Below are 18,386 nucleotides of genomic sequence, written 5' to 3'. Positions count from 1 at the left end.
TCCTCCGTCGCGTCGCGTTGTCTGGTAGCTGTAAAATGAGAACTGAGACTTCGACTGATTCCCTGTCGTCTGCGATTTTTCCTGGTCATGGGCATCGGCCTCTGCCTCTGTCTCTGCCTTTGCCTGTGCCAGCAATTATGAGCGTCTGGCCGTCTGGCAGTTTACAATATTTTTAATTACCGCGTTTTTTTCTAAGCAGAGATAAGCATCTGGGCGGCTGGAGCTGCTCTTTTTCGAATTTCAATTTGAGGCTCCGCTGGCAGGCCGAATTGTCGCCACTGTTTATTGCCTCTGGTCACCAACAGCAATAGCAGTCGGAGCAGTCGGAGCAGTCGGAGAAGTCGGAGCAGCCAGAGCAGTAGGAAGAGGAGCAGTTGCAGCCATTTTGATGACTAAGCGAGGAGCCGGTTTTGGGAGCTCGGAGCCTCTTGCAGTTGGGCTCATGGGCTCCCGGCTGTCTGCCGTCTGCATTCTGGCCGTCTGACCATCGCAGGCCGTAATTTAATGCAAATTTGGGCAGCCCCATGGCCAAGACCCGGTCTCGGACTCGGACTCGATCTCGGGCTCGAAGTGGAAACGGAATCGAATATGCCCATGGCCAGGTAGTAAAAGTGAAAATAACTCCCTGTTCCTGCCGATGGCTGTCAGTAGTCATTTGGTCTATTGATTAAGCACCTGTGCTCCGACTTAGAGAGGCTTCCTTCCCATTCATCAACTAGGTTCAGAAGTAGAGTCTCAGCCATGCTAAGATGTTTTTGTGGTAAAGAAAAACCCTTTGAATATTCTGTTCCTCTGATGAGATGTATAGACTAATATGTTATAAGATGAGCCATTTAAAGTGTTTTGAAAAGAATATAATGATTGCCATTTAGTGTTATTTTTTTAGTTTTATTATCCAAACGAACTACTTTGCATATCAAGGGTGTCTTGGTTTATTCTCTTCAGACTTTTTGTTATTCTCTTACAGATTTATTAGGATGCTTTTTTAAATCCAATATTAGCTTGGGGGGAATTTATGTAACACGAGGTATTCGAATTTTCCTGACCCCAAAAGAGCTAAGTCGACAGCACTGTTCTTGGCCAATGCGTTTTTCGATGTTAAAGAACTGCGAAGGCAATCAAATAAATGAAGATGCAACCTGACCATAAATGCCGCAAATACCACTCATACTCCAGCATTCCCCACTGCCAACGTGCAGCTCCTATATCCTATATACATATATAGCTACATATATCGGTTCTGGGTTCGAGCGTATTTATAGGACGTATAGGTATTTAACGACGCGAGCCGGCACGCCAGGATGCAATGGCTCGAAGAGCACGTGGCGGACAAGGAGTTCCCATCGTGGAGCAGGATGCATAAATGAATGAAATGGCGTTTTAGGTAATTCGTAGCGACCAAGTTTGTGCTGACAGTTCGCCAACTATGCTAATGAGGCCGTGGATGCCAGGAGCTCCTAAAGCGGATTTCTTGCCGTGCTGCCGTCAGGAGTATGACGAAAATGAGGAAGCATTCCGTTCTTTTTACGGTGACAACACTTCAGTCATTCGAGGAACTCCTGATCTTATTTTTGTTCGTGGCTGTGGCTGCATAAGCTATTTATAACAATTATCCCAACTTACGAATGCCACGCACTTTTCTTGAACTATTTTGGCTTTGAACCCCATTGTCCGATGACAATTCCACTTTTTCTTATTGCTTTGGCTCACGGCACAGTCACCTCAGTGTAGAAAATTTGTTTTGTGGAAAAATATAAATTATTGGTGTGTATTTTACACTTATTAACATTTCAAAGAAGTAATAAACATATTATAATCGCCTACTTGCATCAGTTTCAACGACTAGTGTTGTATTAATAAAATATCGTTTACAAATGTATTTACAAACTTAAAAAACATAAACGAAATTGTAAAATGCTTACCCAGTCTTTAGGAGGCACAGACAATTACTTAATTATAAAATGAAGAACATAAAAGCAATGATAATATATTTCCAAAAATGCAAAGTTTTGAAATTAATGCTCTGCCGCTTGATTATTTATTTACGTAAAATTGGGAATGTATAAGTAGTATTAGTGAAGTTCGTATCTTACACAGAGTTTTTTTGTACTTCAGCTAAAAAGTATGCAGCGTATAAATAGCTTTTGAATATTTTTCACTTTCACACACAATCTGCGCTGGATCAGTTGTCACAAATTCACAATAACCTTTAAATTGTTTTATAACCGATCATATACACGACAGAGACCAGGATGTGCGAGGTAGTCCTCCCATGCGAGTATAATCCCAAGGCATGTCCGAGTCCTGCGGCGGGGAAAAGCCGCCTCTTCACGATCCTGCTCCTCTACTGTTGGCAGCGGGAGTACGACAAGCGACCCTACCGCCAGTTCCAGTTCAAACGACTCATGTTCGAGGAGCGGATAGGTCGGAAGTACCACTGCATCCGCGACTTCCGGGTCATCGTTAACTATCTGCTGAGGCGTCCGCAGTTGGCCATCAGAATCTCCAGCTTGATTGTCAGCAACTGGGATGCGGGCTTGCTCAAGGACTTTGTCTGCTCGCTGATCCCCGTCTGGTATATCGAACTGAATCTGATGCGTTTTCCGCACGAGTTCTTCGTGATGCTGCGTCTTAATGCGGCTAAGATGAATGTTAGCCAGCTGAGTTTGGAAGGTAACTTATGTGGGGAACGAGGCACTCGACCAAAGCGTTTCCTCATTTCTTGTGTTCCTTTCGGAAACATGCTTAAAAGCCTCTTTCTGTAAACCCCCAGGAACTCCCCTCACCGATGACGATGTGCGCATCCTGCGAGAGTTCCTGCTGGTCAGCAAGACCCTGCGCAGGCTCAATGTGTCCAGCTGCAGCCTGACTCAGTTCAACTTCGCTCTGATCGCTGACGGAGTGTACAAGTCGTCTGGAGTGCGACGGTTGAGTGCCAACAGGCTGCTGGGGATGAGCCTCAGCCTGGACACGGAGAAAATTGCCTCTGTGCTGAGCTCGCTACTCATGCAGAATACACTCTGGGCTCTTTCGCTGGAGCACTGCGAACTGACCGCCCAGGACATGATTCCCATTGCCGAGCACCTGGCCCGCACCAACTCAAAATTTCGCCGCCTCCGCATCGCCTGCAACAAGATCGGTCCGGATGGAGCCTTCTTCCTGCTGCGTGGAATGTCCATAGGAGGCAATCTGGAGTTGCTGGACATGAGCTACTGCTCGATTGGCACACACGGCGGCGAGTGGGTGGCCAAGTACCTGACCTCGTGCCGCAGGCTGCAGATCCTGCACTTGAACTACAACGACATGGGGCCGGAGGCAGTGAATCTCATCCTTTTGTCCATGAAGAAGCAGTGCAAGCTGGAGCGCCTCACCCTGTATGGCAACCACTTTGACTCGCGTTCCGCGATGATAGTGCGTCGCTTGCTGGATGCCGACGTAGTGCTGCACTCCGAGCTGGACATCAGTTACACCTACGATGAGGCACTGCAGGATTACAGCGTGGTGCCTTGGAGGTAAAACTGGATACGAAGTTGTTAGTTCTGTTTGCTCGTAAGTAAATTAAAGTCTACGCCGACAAAACCAGTTGTGATAGTACTTTTTGAGGATATCAGTTGCAGGGTTGGGCTTCTGCGATTATTGATAGATTACGATGAACATATTACTAATCTGGTCATATAAATAACCGCCTGCGTATCACAGTGTGACAATTTCTTAAAAATCTATGCAAACGTAACTTCTTAGCTATCAAATGCTCATTTGTGACGTGTGTATAGATAGGATATGCACATAAATAGATATCAATAAATAAATGATATTATAAAATATCTTGTCGTACTGGAGAGTATCGTGCCTCACGGGGCGATAATCGCTTATTCCGACCGCATCAATCTCAAGGTCCCCCAGTCCCTTCATTTCTTCTTCCCCAGTTATTCAGGTTACACCCGCAGGTGACTCTGTGCACAAGCGTAGCCGGGAGCTCTGGTTAGCTCGAAGTTAGATACTATCGACTCTTCCAAGACGCCTAAACTTCCAAACACTGTAAAGTATAATATTCTTCATCAGGATCACTAGACGAGTTGATCTGGCTATGCGGATACCAGAGACATAGACGCAGTACAAGTTTGTTTCCAAATGTCTCCACGCCAACACTTTTGAAAATATTTTTGTTTTGATATTTTTAAATTTTTTATTAGTAGAGTAAAATACTTTTGGCCCACTGTGCGGCGTAAGCTTTGTAACCACGTGCACACTTTCGCTCTCTCCGGCTTTCTCTCGCATTCCCGATGAATGCAGAGGCGGTGCTGCCAGACTACCGTCGAGTGGGAGGGAAAGCTTGTCTTGGGAGCGAGCTTTGGAGACCAAACAGCTGACCCGACGGAGTGGCAACTTTCGCTTTCGTTTCCGGCTTCTGTTTTGTTATTGTGAGAGCGCAATTGGCGTGCGTGTGTGGGTGCAGTTGTGAATGTGTGACGATTTCAAAGTCAGACAGCAACAACAACGACAGCATAATGAGCGAAAGAGAACTCGACGGCGACGCGCGGAGAGAGAGGGCGGAGAGGGAGCTGAACTTCGGCAGCGGCGCGACGGCCGCAGGACAACGCTAACAGTATCCTTGTTGAGAGTTTCGCAATATATTTTCATTGCTGCAGTCTCATCGAAAGCGTCGAAGCAACCGAATCGCATCGAACACCCGATAAATCGGTTAGAAAGTGCAAAATTCGATTGAGAAATGCACAGAACAACAAAAAACTAATCAAAAACACAATAGCATAACGAATTCTTAGTCAACACCTAAAACTAGATAACCAGCAATCTCGTGTTTTTCGTTCTTTTGCTGTTCAGTGACAGTGAAAGAAAGTAATGTGCCACAGTTCTTGTATAACTCTTCATAATTAACAAGAAAACTAAAGCTGTGTTGTGCCTGCGGACAAATTGTGTTTCCCCGCTGGCTCTATTTTATTTCAGCTGAAAATTTTCTTATCTGCTTGCAGGCGGCTGCTAAGCCAACTACCCACCTAAACAAAAGCGAAACCAGAGCTAAAACTAAACTAAAATCAAAACCCAAGCCAAAACTAAACGCACTTAGTAAACAAACTGAGCTAAAAAAGAAGCCAGAGGCTGCTAAAACTTTCACTACTAGCAAAGTTGGACCAAAAATAGGCAAAAGAAACCCGACCAAGCAACATGAACATGAACGACAGTCGACGCAACACCGCCACGGAATTCAGCTATATCCTGCAGCGCCAGGTGAGTTGGCCCCCAATTACATGCACTTAGTTTGAGTCTCAGAAGCGCGTGTTTCTCGAGTCCTCACCCCGAATCACTGAGAGCACCCACAACTCGAGCACTTCCTTGCAGCACCCTAATTGCACACTTCCCAGCCGCAGGAACTCCGACTAATTGCAGCCACACGAACTGACTGATTGCCCAGCTGCCCACTGAGTGCATAATGACCGCGATGTGGCAAAAGTCGAGGTTCTCAGCTGGTCTTAGTAGTTCCATTCTGAAGAATCCAATCACATTTGTAGTGTTGGACCATTAAAACTGCAAATGCTTTATTTTAAATCTATTTGCCGTGCATTGCATTGATATTTTCATAACATAGGATCTCTTTTTTATATTTTCACAAAATAAAAAGGTAAATGTCCTTGTTAGTATGTACATCTAGCACAATTTGAATTTTCATTTATTCCCTTTAGATAATTTCGAACGTTATCTTGTAGTTAGGAAATCATGTTAAAACACCCGAAAAGTATTTAACTTTATGCTTTGTCAAATGTTTTATATTGTGACATTTTTGAAATATTGCACAAGTGTACGAATATGTTGTGTGCTGTCATTTGAAAATTTTTGTGCACGCTCACTGAATGTGACTACAAAAACGTAATCAATAGAGATTGAGTTTGCTTTGTGAGGCAAATTAAATTTTCCAAGTCGACAGCCACAACAGATTTGACGACACATGAAAATGTGTCCAAATCCTAGCCTGCCCAATGAATTGTTAATAAACAAAATGCCTCGTCGATCAATCATGGCTTAATTAAGGCCCCGCCTACATTTGCATATGAATCTGGCGACGGGTTATGCCCCATAAACCCTTAAGCTCGTTATGAATTCCATTCCGCCAAACTGCTGGAATTGGCTTGCGTGTCTGTCCGTGTGCACATACGCAGTAACACACACTTGAAATCGTGGCCCGCAACTCGTAGCTATCACTGCGAGAAGGACTGTTAAATCAATTTGTTTTCAGCACCCATGGAACCACATCCCCATCCCCATCCCCATCCCACCGAGACTTAGACAATGACACATGGGAACCAGCGAATCGCCTCTTGATTGAGTGATTATCCAAAGCACAATTCACAACATGCTATGATTGATGACAAGCAATGGAATCGCCTGTGGCCCCAAGGATTCGGCTATTTATTGAGTCACCGCTGACCTTTTACGGGCGTGTTTTTCCGAGTTTTTCCGAGTTTTTCCAAGAACCTGCAAGCTTTAATTGGGCTTCCCAAGGAGGTGGCCGCCAAAATGCTCGAGATAACGAAATCAATAAGCGGCGAGAAAGTCCTTTAATTACACAGCACCTACACATAGCGATAAGGATAAGGAGGCGATGGATTTATGGGTCCTGCTCCAGCCACAGCCGTATACGCATCCACTTAATCGTCGCTTAGTATGCATGGCATGTGGTAACAGCGCCGCGCATCTCGTATCTGGCCTTGGACCGGCTCCGCTTTCGCCTCCGCCTCCTCCTCTTGCTCCTGATCCTTGAGCTACTCCCGTCGTGGCAACTGGGCCAGCTGAGGCATCAAATAAGAATGTCACCCCCTCGTGAGATAACAGAAATCAATGTCAGCTGCAGCTGGCAATGCACTTGGCCCTGGGGAGCCCAGTTCTCCGACACTCTGGGCCGACAATTAAGTCTCCATTGGAATTTCAAACTGGCCGGAAGCCTTTCGCTCAAGCGCTTAACTCAATCCCACTCTCAATTGACCCAATTAATCAAACATTGTTCGTGGGTGATGCGGAATCGTGGTCCGGAAAACTAATATTAGATAAATTTCAAAAGCCATGGCTACTGATGGTCCCTTACTGGATATCTGGAGAGTGATAGAAAGACAGTGGGCTGCGCCCACGTGGCGTATGGGTAACGGGCATCACGCATACGCCACCGCTCAAGTTATGCAATAACTGTTGCATATCCCAGTGCTCCTCGGCCATTGTGGCGCGCAGGCAATCAAGGTGAATCGCCGAAAACACTTCGAGACCCCGCCAAGTCCCTCTCCTGGGCCTCCGGTGGGTGGGTGGGTGTTGTGCGATGGATGTTGGTTAAATGGATTCGATTTCGACGCCTTGCGGACTCACCACACCCCGCTGCTTTAGGAACAATAAAAGCAAACACTGTTCGCGTCCGTATCTCGGAAATTGACGGGCCAAACGATAAAAAGACGAGAAAAACTCAGACAACCACTGAGCTCTGGAGCGCATTTCCCCCAGCGATATATGAAAACACGTGTTCCAGAAAGATATGTGCGCTCTCCTATATATATGTATATGCACATAAAGTACGAGTATATCCTTATACAGATATTCGGCATGGGAATAAATTTGAATTTTTTGCGGTATGATTCGTGCATGCATGCGTGTTTGGTTTGATGTGTATTTTACGTTTATGTTTTAAGCGATTCATTCAGCACGCACTCGATTGTCGGCGAAGTGAACTCGATTTAATGGCTAACAATTTAATTTTCATGCGCTCCTCCAGGGCAGCGATGTGTCGGTTGCCGAGGCTTATGCATTCGATGACTTCAACAATATAATGAAGGTAAACTCTGACCCACATTCTCGACTGCACTTGCATTGCGAATCGTAGTCGTGTTCACACCCAAGCCCCCTTCACATTCATTAAATTCCGAGCCGAGTAACGCCTACACTCGCTCTGCGGGAAAGAGACGGCGAGTGGGAAAAGAGAGGGACGGAGTGGGGCGGAGTGGCAGGGTGGGTGGGACACATCTGGCATTCTGGCCGCGACCTTCTACGGGGTCTTTCGGGCGGTACAAATTGCTTTTGGTCCCTGGACATCAAAAGAATTTTCTTATTAAGAAATACTTCCTTGCCTACTTCGCGAGCGCCTTATTAAATATTGCATCGCGCCAAGTCGTGTACGAGTTGATAATGAAGACAAATTACAATTGAAATGTGTGCTTTTATTGCATACTTTTACACAGACTCGATGGAGGGAAATATCGAATTTAATGAAAATTAAATGTGCGCCGTCTGGTAATGAACGCTGTTAATAGCTGTTAAAATGCGGAGAAGCATGGCAAACTATTCCCTCGCGTCATTGAAATATCTAATTTTTCACTTAGATGAAGCAGAACTTTTACAAATTTTATAAAATGAATCATCAGTCCAATATTATGTTTTGAGCTTCTTCACTATCACTTTCAGCACAAACTTAAGAAGAAAACTGCCTAAATTAAATAGGTGGTTATGTTATCCCACCCTTTTTTTTGTTTTAATTGCTCTACAACAAACTTTCAAATGGTCTGCAGGATAACCATTAAAATCCTCAATTTAATATTCTCAAATCTGTTAAAGTTCCCAAACTCCTAAGGCTAATGTGGCACTTGAGCATAAGCGTGGTCATGTTGAGCAGCCTACCTGGGCTTACGAGGAATAAACCCATCCATCTGGCTTACCTCTTATTAAAGGCCAGCAAAAAGTCTACTAAGAGTATTGCAAGCTGGCGTGGCTTAAAGTCGAGTCTAATCCCGGCAACTAATACCAGAGAATGTCTGTCGAAAGGAGCAGGAAAGGATTTCCCATACATATCCTCGAACATACACAGTAGTGATTTTCCGAGGCAGGGAAGGAAGGAGGAAATGAAGGCGGCAACGCTGGCCGAGAACTTGAAGGGAACATTGTGTAATATTTGATGCATTACCATGCATAAGTAAGGAATGTCTGTTGGTGAGTGTGTTGGGCCTTTGTTGTTTTCTTAGGCCTCGCACCAAACAAAACTTCGGCTTTGTTGTTGGCAAAGCCATTAGGCCGAGCCAAGGCTGGCCAAAAAATTTCAGCATTAACGAGTGGGAGAGGGTACGAATAAAAATAAGGCAGCCAAAGAGCCCTGATTGTTTGCACAACTAATGGTCGCGTCGGCTCAAAGCCAAATTGCCAATAGTTGGGACGCTCTGCTGGCTGGCTGACTGTTTCTCAATTAGGTTAGTTCCAGCCGAAAGTGGAACAGCTCTTGGTCACATTAAATGGACTGAAAGGGAACTCCAAAAATTAAGTTAAACACTAAGAGTGCAGATCAGAGCAGGGGGCAACCAGAAGCACTGAATATATTTGTTAAAGGGGTTGGAAATATTATAATTTACTTATAAATATAATGAACTTATAATTTGTTTATACAGCAAATGTAATTATAAAAGATTTATCAAGTAAAGATTTCTTAAACTAGAAAATATGCACTAGCTTAATTTGTATAGTATAATATCAGTGGATCAATGGCTTTTGTGTCGGAGGTGCTAGTGCCAGTTATGGTGACCTATGGTTAAGTGGTTGATTTGGACCTGGTGAAAACCAAGAATGGGAACTTAATTCTGATATACTATACTTACCCTATATAAATGTATGCTGTCGGGAAGAAAGAAAAACATGTATGCTATTATAGTTTACTTAGTTCCAACTTTTCAATTGTTTTTCATAGAATATTTGTACATAAATAGGATAACATTATTATATTGCTTTTATGAAAATAAATTTACCCTCACTTGTGGTTTCTTGGGCAATTTCTCCCATGCAGCCGGCAAAGGTCAGACTCTTTACCATTTCCCTAAAACAACAATCCAACCCATTCCATCCAGAGGTCAAGCCTACAACGGGTTAAGCCTGACCAGACCGGAGGACCATTTGGCTGCCTCGCATGTTAGTGTTTACTTTTTCGCTGTACACGGAGACTGGGGTACTGGGGTACTGGGCAGATGGGCAGATGGGCACATGGGTGGCTATGGCTGTATGTGGTGCAGTAGGCCCTGCTTGTCTATCGCCAGGGGTGGAGGTGCAGCCGAGGGAACGGCAGGAACGGAAAGGACAACAATGCCGACGCGACTGTGTCAATAGTTCAGGGGAACACGAATTGGAATGCAAAAAGGCAGCAGTTCAGTGCCAACACCGTGCCATTTCATAATTTCAGCTCCCTGGTTAATTGTTTGGCCAGGCCCTGAGGAGCACCTAAATATGCACATGTCCTTTCAATCTGGGCATGAGTGTGTGTTTGCTGTTCTCCAAAACGCCTTTATTAAAGTGAAAATGTCTGCTCCCCTTGTGTCGGCATTGTTCTCTAATTTCATTAGGCCAGCCAAATATATGTCCGGCGTTTTGGCCAAACAACTTGTTCGTACTCTTTAGAATACTTCTGACTTTGGGCCATGTTTGGCTATAAGAAGTATTTGTAACACAGGTAATGGAACACAATTTACAATCTCTTTCTAATTTTTTGGCTAATCTGCACCTAAGTTGGCTTCTTCCAGCACTGATATCAAAAGTTATGTAACATTGTATAAAAATTTCCATTATAATTTTTTCAAACCTTCATAAGCCTTTATTCCTTAATGAAAGAAAAGGGTATTTTAATTCCATTATTCGGGTGCACGAGTTCAACTTCATTTCAGCGCCGAACAGAATATAGGAGTTGGAAGGGAAAGTGCGAGACGCGGTCGCAGGACATGAGTGTTATTAATTAAAATCGTGCAGTGCATAAAATGGGTTGTTTGCCACCGGGACCGAATCCCGGAATGGTCCAGGATCTGCCTGGTGTCTAGTGGAGATTGCCTTTCGAGTGCGGGGTTGCTATTTGTGTTTGAGTTTGTATTTGCCTCCGACAATGTTTGTCTTTTATTAGAATCTTTCTGTTAGACAGGTACTTCTGCCAGGTGGATTTCCACATGGCATGTGTGCACGTGCGCCTTTGGAAAAGCCACCAAACAATTTTCATCTCCTTTCCCAATTTTTTCCTTACTGCTTTCACGTTTCACACGATTTTTAATCAATTGAGTTTTTGTTGGTGCCTCATTTGGCCCCTTTTCCCTCGGTAAATGAATTGGGTTTGCGAGGCTTAATTGCTGACAGGGGAATGCTGCGAAATTATTTATGAGAATCTTGACGAATTTTAACGTTTTCATGTTGACCGCCCAATGCGAGCATGTGTGTGTGGGGTCCGAGTTCAAATTTGACCCAAAATCACGCTCGATTGAACAGCGGAAACAGATTTATTCATTCATTGATATCATTTATTCAAGCTATTATTTATGATTCCTCGTGCTGTGATGAAACTTAAACGCGCCCAAGGACAAGTGGCCATAACAATTTGATGGTGGCGTAATGTTCCATATGATATGCTAATCAGGCAGCTGGCCATAAATTATCCTGTTGAGAGTTCGCAATTTCCCAGCCTTCAAGGGTTTCCTCGAGATTAACGTTCGTTCATTTGCCTTCGACGGCGCAATTTGTTTTTCATCTTTTTTTCTCTGTTGCTTGTGCTCTTTTTTGTAAGGACGAAAGATTTGGGCCGCTGACAACGGACACTCTGTAATTTCATTGGGCGCCATCTGCCGTAACCTTGCTCTGCTGATGCAGCCTTGGCACTGAGACTGTTGGTTTGACTTTATCCGGGCTTCCTATGGCCCTTCCAGTGGCCGTGCCTCATAATTAGCCACTTTCTTTGACACTCTACGGCTGCCTGCCCCGCCCACCCCAAAATACAAGCAACGTACCTGCGACCTTTGACGCCACCTAATTGAATTGAAAACTCAACTCAACCCGCGCGTAATTTGCCTTTGGAAATGTTCATTACCCAAACACCTCCGGAAAGCATTTTAAAGTAGTTCTGGCAAATGTTTACTCTACCCTTCCTTTCCCTTTTTAAGGGCGTTTGGGGGCAAAGCTGCAGAAGTGTAAACTTTTCCGTTGTTTGTTTGCTGTTTTCCGAAGTTCAGTTGCGAAAACTTCTTTAATTGCCAGCTGGCTAAAGTTTGGCTCCAAATTGGGCTTATCCCTTCGGTTTTTATTATTTTTACTGCTTTATTTTTTAGTTGCCATGCTGTAAATGTGGGCCACAGCATTGGCCCGCTTTACGTGACTTTATGACGTGGCTGAGGAATTTTATTTATGTTTATGTAGCAGCTCTTCATATAAAATTGAAAACTTGTATTACCAACACACGCACGAAAGGGAAAACACATAGAGAAAACAATATATTCAGTTTCAAGTGGATTAGTATACTATATAAGAAAGCGTTCCCGACTCTATTACCAATATATGCATATATTTTTTGTAATCCGAGTCTCTATCCGAGTCCATCTGGTTATGTTTGCTTGTCCGTCCGTTTGCCTGTCCGTTTACCTGTCCGTTTGTCCGTCCGTGAGGAATTATAGCTGGATTTCCGCTTCATAAACGTGGAATACGTGCTTATTACAAAAAATCGATAGCTAACGTTTTTTAATAGGCACTGTAATACAATAGAGAAAACAAAAAGTGTGCATTTTGTATTGTATTTTAACTAAATGAGGTAAAATTACATTTCATATGGTACTCTCTGGATTCTCAGTGCACACACAGTAGATGGGGGCGAATCGTTTTGACAGAACCGCAATTTACGACACGGATACGAGCTGCCTTTGTCTTTGCCTCCACCTGAATATTGCGTATACGCAACATTTTCCGTCGGGAGTTAGGTAGTGTGTGGATGGTACTGGAGAGCGGGTTCTGTTGGCTTTGCTTTTGATGTAAAGAGGCACTCGAGGCAATTTTGCGCTCTTATCCCAATCAACGAGCAGTAATGGAGAGCACAAGGGAGACCGATAGCTAACCTTTGTTGTACGTTACACCGTCCTAGAACAACCATCAGACACATCAGCAACAGGGCCAGCCGCAACAGCCACATCAGCAGCAGCCTTCGCAGCAGCAGCAGCAACGCCAGCCTTCGCAGCAGCAGCAGCAGCAGCAGCAAGCACAGCAGGATGCCGGACTGGGGGACACGCTGTCCTCGCTGCCACAGGCCTCGTTCAACTACATCAACTCCATCGTGGGCAGCGGCGTCATCGGCATACCCTACGCCCTCCACAGGGCCGGATTCGGACTGGGTCTGGCCCTGCTCATCCTGGTGGCCTACATCACCGACTACTCACTCATCCTGATGGTGAGTGACGGGCCCTAGCCCGATGCCTTTCCCAAATCGGTTTTTAAGTTCCAATCAGCCAATCTGGCCGTGCGGAGCGGAACGAACAAAGTCACATGCAAAACGCATTTCCGCGCTTAGCATTTGCCACATAATTAACGAGCGCACTCATTTGCGAGGGCGTGTGCTGCCGTTTAAGCCTCATTTCATTTGCAGGTCAGATGCGGCCACATCTGCGGCCGGTTCAGCTATCCGGGCATCATGGAGGCGGCCTACGGCAAGTACGGATACTACCTGCTCTCCCTCCTGCAGTTCATGTATCCCTTCCTGGGTAAGTTGTGGAGGTTATTGCATACCTAGCACATTTCGTTATTATTTCAATTCTTCAATGAGTTTTTACTTTGATCCTTTTCTACTTGGGCATAACTTTACACTAGCAAATCTTTTGTTATTTTATTGGATTATCACAACCAGCTTAATTTAAATGTTTATTTTTATGATCTATAAATTGCTAACAAACATATAGTTTTGATTATAATTATTAAGAATTATTTAAATAAATTAAAAATGTAGATCCAAATGTATATACTTTGTTATCTCTATTAATCAATGTTGATTTGATGTTTGAAGTGCTCCCGGACTCCCATTAATACTTTTATGAATTAATATAAAGCTTATGAGCAATGGCTGTGATAGAAACCAAACACTCTTGCAGCCATGATTTCCTACAACGTGGTGGTGGGCGATACGCTGTCGAAGGTTCTGGTTCGCTTCTTCCCCTCCTGGGGCGGATCCATGGGCGCCGTCCGACTGGGCGTGGTCTTCTTCGTCAACGTGGGCGTGGTGATGCCCCTCTGCCTCTACAAGAACGTCTCCAGACTGGCCAGAGCCAGCTTCATTAGCCTGGCGTGCGTGGTCTTCATCCTGTTTGCCGTAATCATCAAGCTCATGTCGGGCGATTACAAAGTGTAAGTATATTAGCTTATTGTCTTCAATTTTCTACCAAGAGAACACAAGGCCTGGGACTCTCGGACTTCCTTTTAAATTAATCTCTTGGTTCTTGGATTTATGTTCTTCGCTGTTAGTCTTTTCCATTTTGCTGAACAAGTTGACATACTTAATTTTCCTATTTTGTTGTTTAAACGGCATGGTGTGTGAAACTATTTAAGTATTCGTACGTAAAATTTTCACTGTTGTGCCCACGCCTATTGTTTGAGTCAATTATCAATTGAATTTAAAGAATAAGAAATTACAATTACTGCTTAACCGCTGACTAATACCATAAAACCTAATAAAAAGAATTTCATTAATATTTTTACTTACCGACAATAATTACATCACTTTATTTTTGTTTTTGCACCCTTGCAGTGGGTATGTTGATTTCAGTCAGAAGTTTGCAACGCAGTAGATGGGCCTTTTGCAACCATATAGAGCATATATATTCTTGATCACTGTCAACAGCCGAGTCGATACAGCCATATATATAATCTTTCAGTTTTAAAGCCATCTTCGTGAAACTTTTTCAATAGACGCAACAAGGCGTATCGGAAAACTGTAGGATTAATTGATAAGTAAATGGAACAACATGATGAAAACATTATGGTTTCCTTTACATTAATAAATAATTTCGGTTTTAATTTGACATAAGACGGAAGACGGACAACTCTAGCATTTAGCTGGCATAGGAAAAGTCGTATTATTGATTGAAAATAATATAAATCACACGGTGTTCTCAAAGGGTACACTCGATTCGATGCCGAAGCTCTTTTTTTTTATTGTTTATTTATTGCCAAAAATATAGATTTAATTGTAAATTAAAGGTGTAGTCCTGAGTCGAATAAAACCAATTTCAGCCAACTTCCTCCTTAAATTGCTGGCCGCCAAAGCAATTATAAAAAACCTAAAGGAAACGTAGAAACAAACAACGCTGGCTAAGCGCGTGAAGATTTATTTACATTTTAATTACAAATTGTGTACTTTTCGCCGATTTTCCTCAACCGCCGACAAAGTTGCAGCCAGTTGGACCTGGGCTGGGGAATAGGGCTCCGGATGGGGTATCCCCATTCCGAGGGTGACTTGGCATTGGTGAGGGTGAGGGTGGTCCGGGCTTTAGTGCTAAGTGCCGCTTTAGTGCTTTCAAATCTGTGGCAACTGCCCGCGGAGATGGTGCTGGGGCTCCTGCTCCCGCCGGTGGTGCAGAAGAATCTGCAGGGTGGCACAGAGCTCATAAAATTTAGTGTGCCACTTGTTTCCCTTTTATGGCTTTTCATTAGGCGAGTCGAGTCGAGTCGAGTCGAGTTCAGTTGCGTCTGTTGCTGTGCAACTAAGTTGCATGCATTCATACATATGCGCTGGCAACACTTTTCCCCAGCAGTTTGAAGGTCAACGGGGCAGGATTTCCCCCGTTTTCAGATGGGGGAAGAGCGAGCCTTGAATGCTGCGTCTGCGGCTTGGTATAAAATTTAAATAAATTTCCCGTTTGCAGCTGCCCGACCTTCAATCTCCTTTCCTTATCTTTGGGTGCGCACCTTTTGTTTTCCTCATTTTTTATGCGAATAATTCACATTTCCGGGGGCTGTCCGAGCCAGCGAAATGTTAATTTGGTGTTAACTTTTGTGTACCTTTTACCTCTCCTCACCCCGCTCTGCCCGCTCTGCCCGCGATGATTTGTTCCCAGGACGGACACGGCGGAGTCCTGGCGGTTTGCCAACTCGGATCTAATCCCGGCCACGGGCATCATGGTCTTCGGTGAGCTTTCCACTCAACTTTCCACTTGCCTTCCATATATGTACATATGCATCATGTGTATCCATCCATATGTCTTTCTATTGGACGTCTGTCCGTGCAGCTTTCATGTGTCATCACAACACCTTCCTCGTTTATCAATCGATGCGCGACGCGACCATGGAGCGCTGGGAGAAGGTCACCCACATTTCGATTGGATTTGCCTGGACGGTGGCGGCCCTGTTCGGCATCGCCGGCTACTCCACCTTCCGCGCCCTTTCCCAAGGTGAGGGATTGACACAAATTGCATTTAATTGCACTGACAGGCAATTTGCGGATGTTTCCTGTCTTCTGTCTGTTTTTGGCATCTACCATTTACCATTTACTGTTTACGACCGTCCCAATCCCGTTGGGATTTGGCTTTCCTTCTTGCAGGCGACCTGCTGGAGAACTACTGCTGGGATGACGACCTGATGAACTTCTCGCGTGTGCTCTTCTCCATATCGATACTCCTGACCTTCCCCATCGAGTGCTTCGTGTCCCGCGAGGTGGGCATCCTAGACCAAATCCTAGACCAAGTTTCGCAACCCACATTTATTTACTCCAATTCCCCACAGATCGTGCGCGCCCTCGTCCATCGGTTCGTGCTGAAGGAGCCCATCAGCGAGTTCACCCAGGACAAGGACCCCAGCCTGGAGAAGGGGGCCATCATCGATGAGTACTCGAAAGCCATTACCATGGCCATCGTGTTCAGCGCCTTCGTTATCTCGCCCATGACCGACTGCCTGGGTTCGGTGCTGGAGCTGAATGTGAGTACCATTTCCCATGTCCTTAATCCATGTCCATAGAAAATGGGTTGGGTACCCTTGACCAGAAGAAGAGAGATCTCAATATATAAATGGTTTCCATCCGTTAGAATAAAAAACTTATGTATGACTTTAGGGTTCTTAGAGGAAGGTTTTACCCAAAAAGCATTTAAAATATATATAATATATTAAATAATATATGTATATATCAATGCAGCCCCCTGTCAATCTTCTTTTTACTTCTTTTTAAAACTACTTGTTTGTCAATCTTCTTTTTACTTCCTTTTAAAAATACTTGTTTGTCTCATTACCATTTTTTACAAGTTCACTTTTGGTTTATATATCCGGCTTTTAGATTTGTGGTTTTGCGGTAATGCACGCGATTAAATGAATCTATTACTTCAACTGATTATTTGAGTTTAACCATTAAAATTAATCATCTATGTTTCTAATTTCGGAAAGAACACATTTCTTATCGTTTATTTTTAACTTATGTTATATGCCCAAGCTCAGGTCATTTAAAATTAAGATAACTTCGACTTTGCAATTTAAAAACTTAAAGATTATTTAGTGAACCTACCTAGTGAATATTTTGCATAAAAAGGACAAAACTTGCTAGAATCTATATATTCAAGTAAAAACCTATACAACAAAGAATCGAAATATATCAAATGCTTCATTAAATACATCTGAGACTAATTCTGACTTTGCCATTCACATTTGCCAGAACAAAGGGAGAAAAGTATGGCCGAGTTTATTATTATCGTCCGTAGCTATTTGGCCCTTGTATTCCGGTCACGGGTATTGGCCACAATGCCAATCCCAAACGGCATCTACAAATTCTGGCCCGCACCCGCTTTGTATTTGCCATGCAAATTTATGCCCCACCCATTAGCCCACCAGCCCACCAGCCCATCCGCCCATTCACCAGTCCACCCATTTCAGGGTCTCCTGGCGGCCATACCCCTGGCCTACATCCTGCCCGGCCTGGCCTACATCCAGATGGAGCCGCACGCCCTGCTCAGCCGGGAGAAGCTGCCCGCTCTGGGCCTGGTGGTCTTCGGAGCCCTGGTGACCATCCTGGGGGCGGCGGTGCTCCTGCCGGGACTAATGGGCGGCGACTGTCGATCGGACATTGTGATGGGCTACTGCCGGCAGGAGTTCCAGAACACCACCTCCACGAACTAAGTTAAGGGAGCGAATGACATCCGTTCCACGACGTAGGGCACGGGTTGGGATCGCATTTTAATGGTTTGGGTTTTGGGTTGGAACTTTTGATTTCACCTTCGGTTGGTTAACGGAGCTGCACCACGTCGCATCGAAAGAAACTTGTACCTGAGTCCCAGACGTTCAAAGTATCTGCGTAAGTATGTAGTAGGCACAGAGTTGAATTGGCTAGTGGATAGTGGATGGATAGTGGATAGCGGATGTGTGATGTGTGATACGGGCGAACCTCAGTACAAAGGCCAGGCATTCTCTCCGATCGAGCAACCCATGTATATTTGCACCGGATAGTCATTTATAGTGTACATTTTGTTGGATCCCCGTTGTTGATGTCGATATTGTTAAAGTAGTGAAAGTTCCTCGATATATAAGTGTGTACTCTGTACTTTGAAGCCAGCAAGTTGAGTAAGCGATTTGAATTGAATCGAATCGAATCGAATCGA

At 44.4% G+C, this 18,386-nt stretch overlaps 2 protein-coding genes across 5 annotated transcripts; both read left to right on the top strand.

The window, feature by feature from the left end:
• The first annotated feature begins 2,155 nt into the window (after positions 1-2,155).
• LOC120444576 (leucine-rich repeat-containing protein 34) lies at positions 2,156-6,029 on the top strand. 3 transcript variants are annotated; one of them, XR_005615680.1, is made up of 4 exons: positions 2,156-2,673; positions 2,774-3,549; positions 4,992-5,247; positions 5,388-6,029. XR_005615680.1 is itself a non-coding variant. In XM_039624340.1 (2 exons), the coding sequence occupies exons 1-2, from the start codon at positions 2,253-2,255 to the stop codon at positions 3,514-3,516; spliced, it is 1,164 nt and encodes a 387-aa protein (XP_039480274.1). In that variant the 5' UTR covers positions 2,156-2,252; the 3' UTR covers positions 3,517-3,582. The 3 variants fall into 3 exon arrangements, 1 of the variants encoding a protein (XP_039480274.1); XR_005615679.1 differs by having other exon boundaries at positions 5,359-6,029; XM_039624340.1 differs by lacking the exons at positions 4,992-5,247; positions 5,388-6,029 and having other exon boundaries at positions 2,774-3,582.
• Positions 5,110-17,921, top strand: LOC120444554 (putative sodium-coupled neutral amino acid transporter 11). 2 transcript variants are annotated; one of them, XM_039624307.2, is made up of 10 exons: positions 5,114-5,247; positions 7,769-7,828; positions 12,908-13,210; positions 13,406-13,520; positions 13,905-14,157; positions 15,867-15,937; positions 16,038-16,199; positions 16,349-16,461; positions 16,531-16,722; positions 17,665-17,921. In XM_039624307.2, exons 1-10 carry the CDS (start codon positions 5,185-5,187, stop codon positions 17,905-17,907), a joined length of 1,575 nt encoding a protein of 524 aa, XP_039480241.1. In that variant the 5' UTR covers positions 5,114-5,184; the 3' UTR covers positions 17,908-17,921. The 2 variants fall into 2 exon arrangements, with proteins under 2 accessions (XP_039480250.1, XP_039480241.1); XM_039624316.2 differs by lacking the exon at positions 7,769-7,828 and having other exon boundaries at positions 5,110-5,247.
• Positions 17,922-18,386: the final 465 nt, after the last annotated feature.

This window comes from Drosophila santomea, chromosome 2L (genome assembly GCF_016746245.2).
Source record: "Drosophila santomea strain STO CAGO 1482 chromosome 2L, Prin_Dsan_1.1, whole genome shotgun sequence".
Lineage (NCBI taxonomy): Eukaryota > Metazoa > Arthropoda > Insecta > Diptera > Drosophilidae > Drosophila > Drosophila santomea.
Note: the sequence above shows the minus strand (reverse complement) of the source record. Positions and strands in the feature narration are given on the sequence as shown.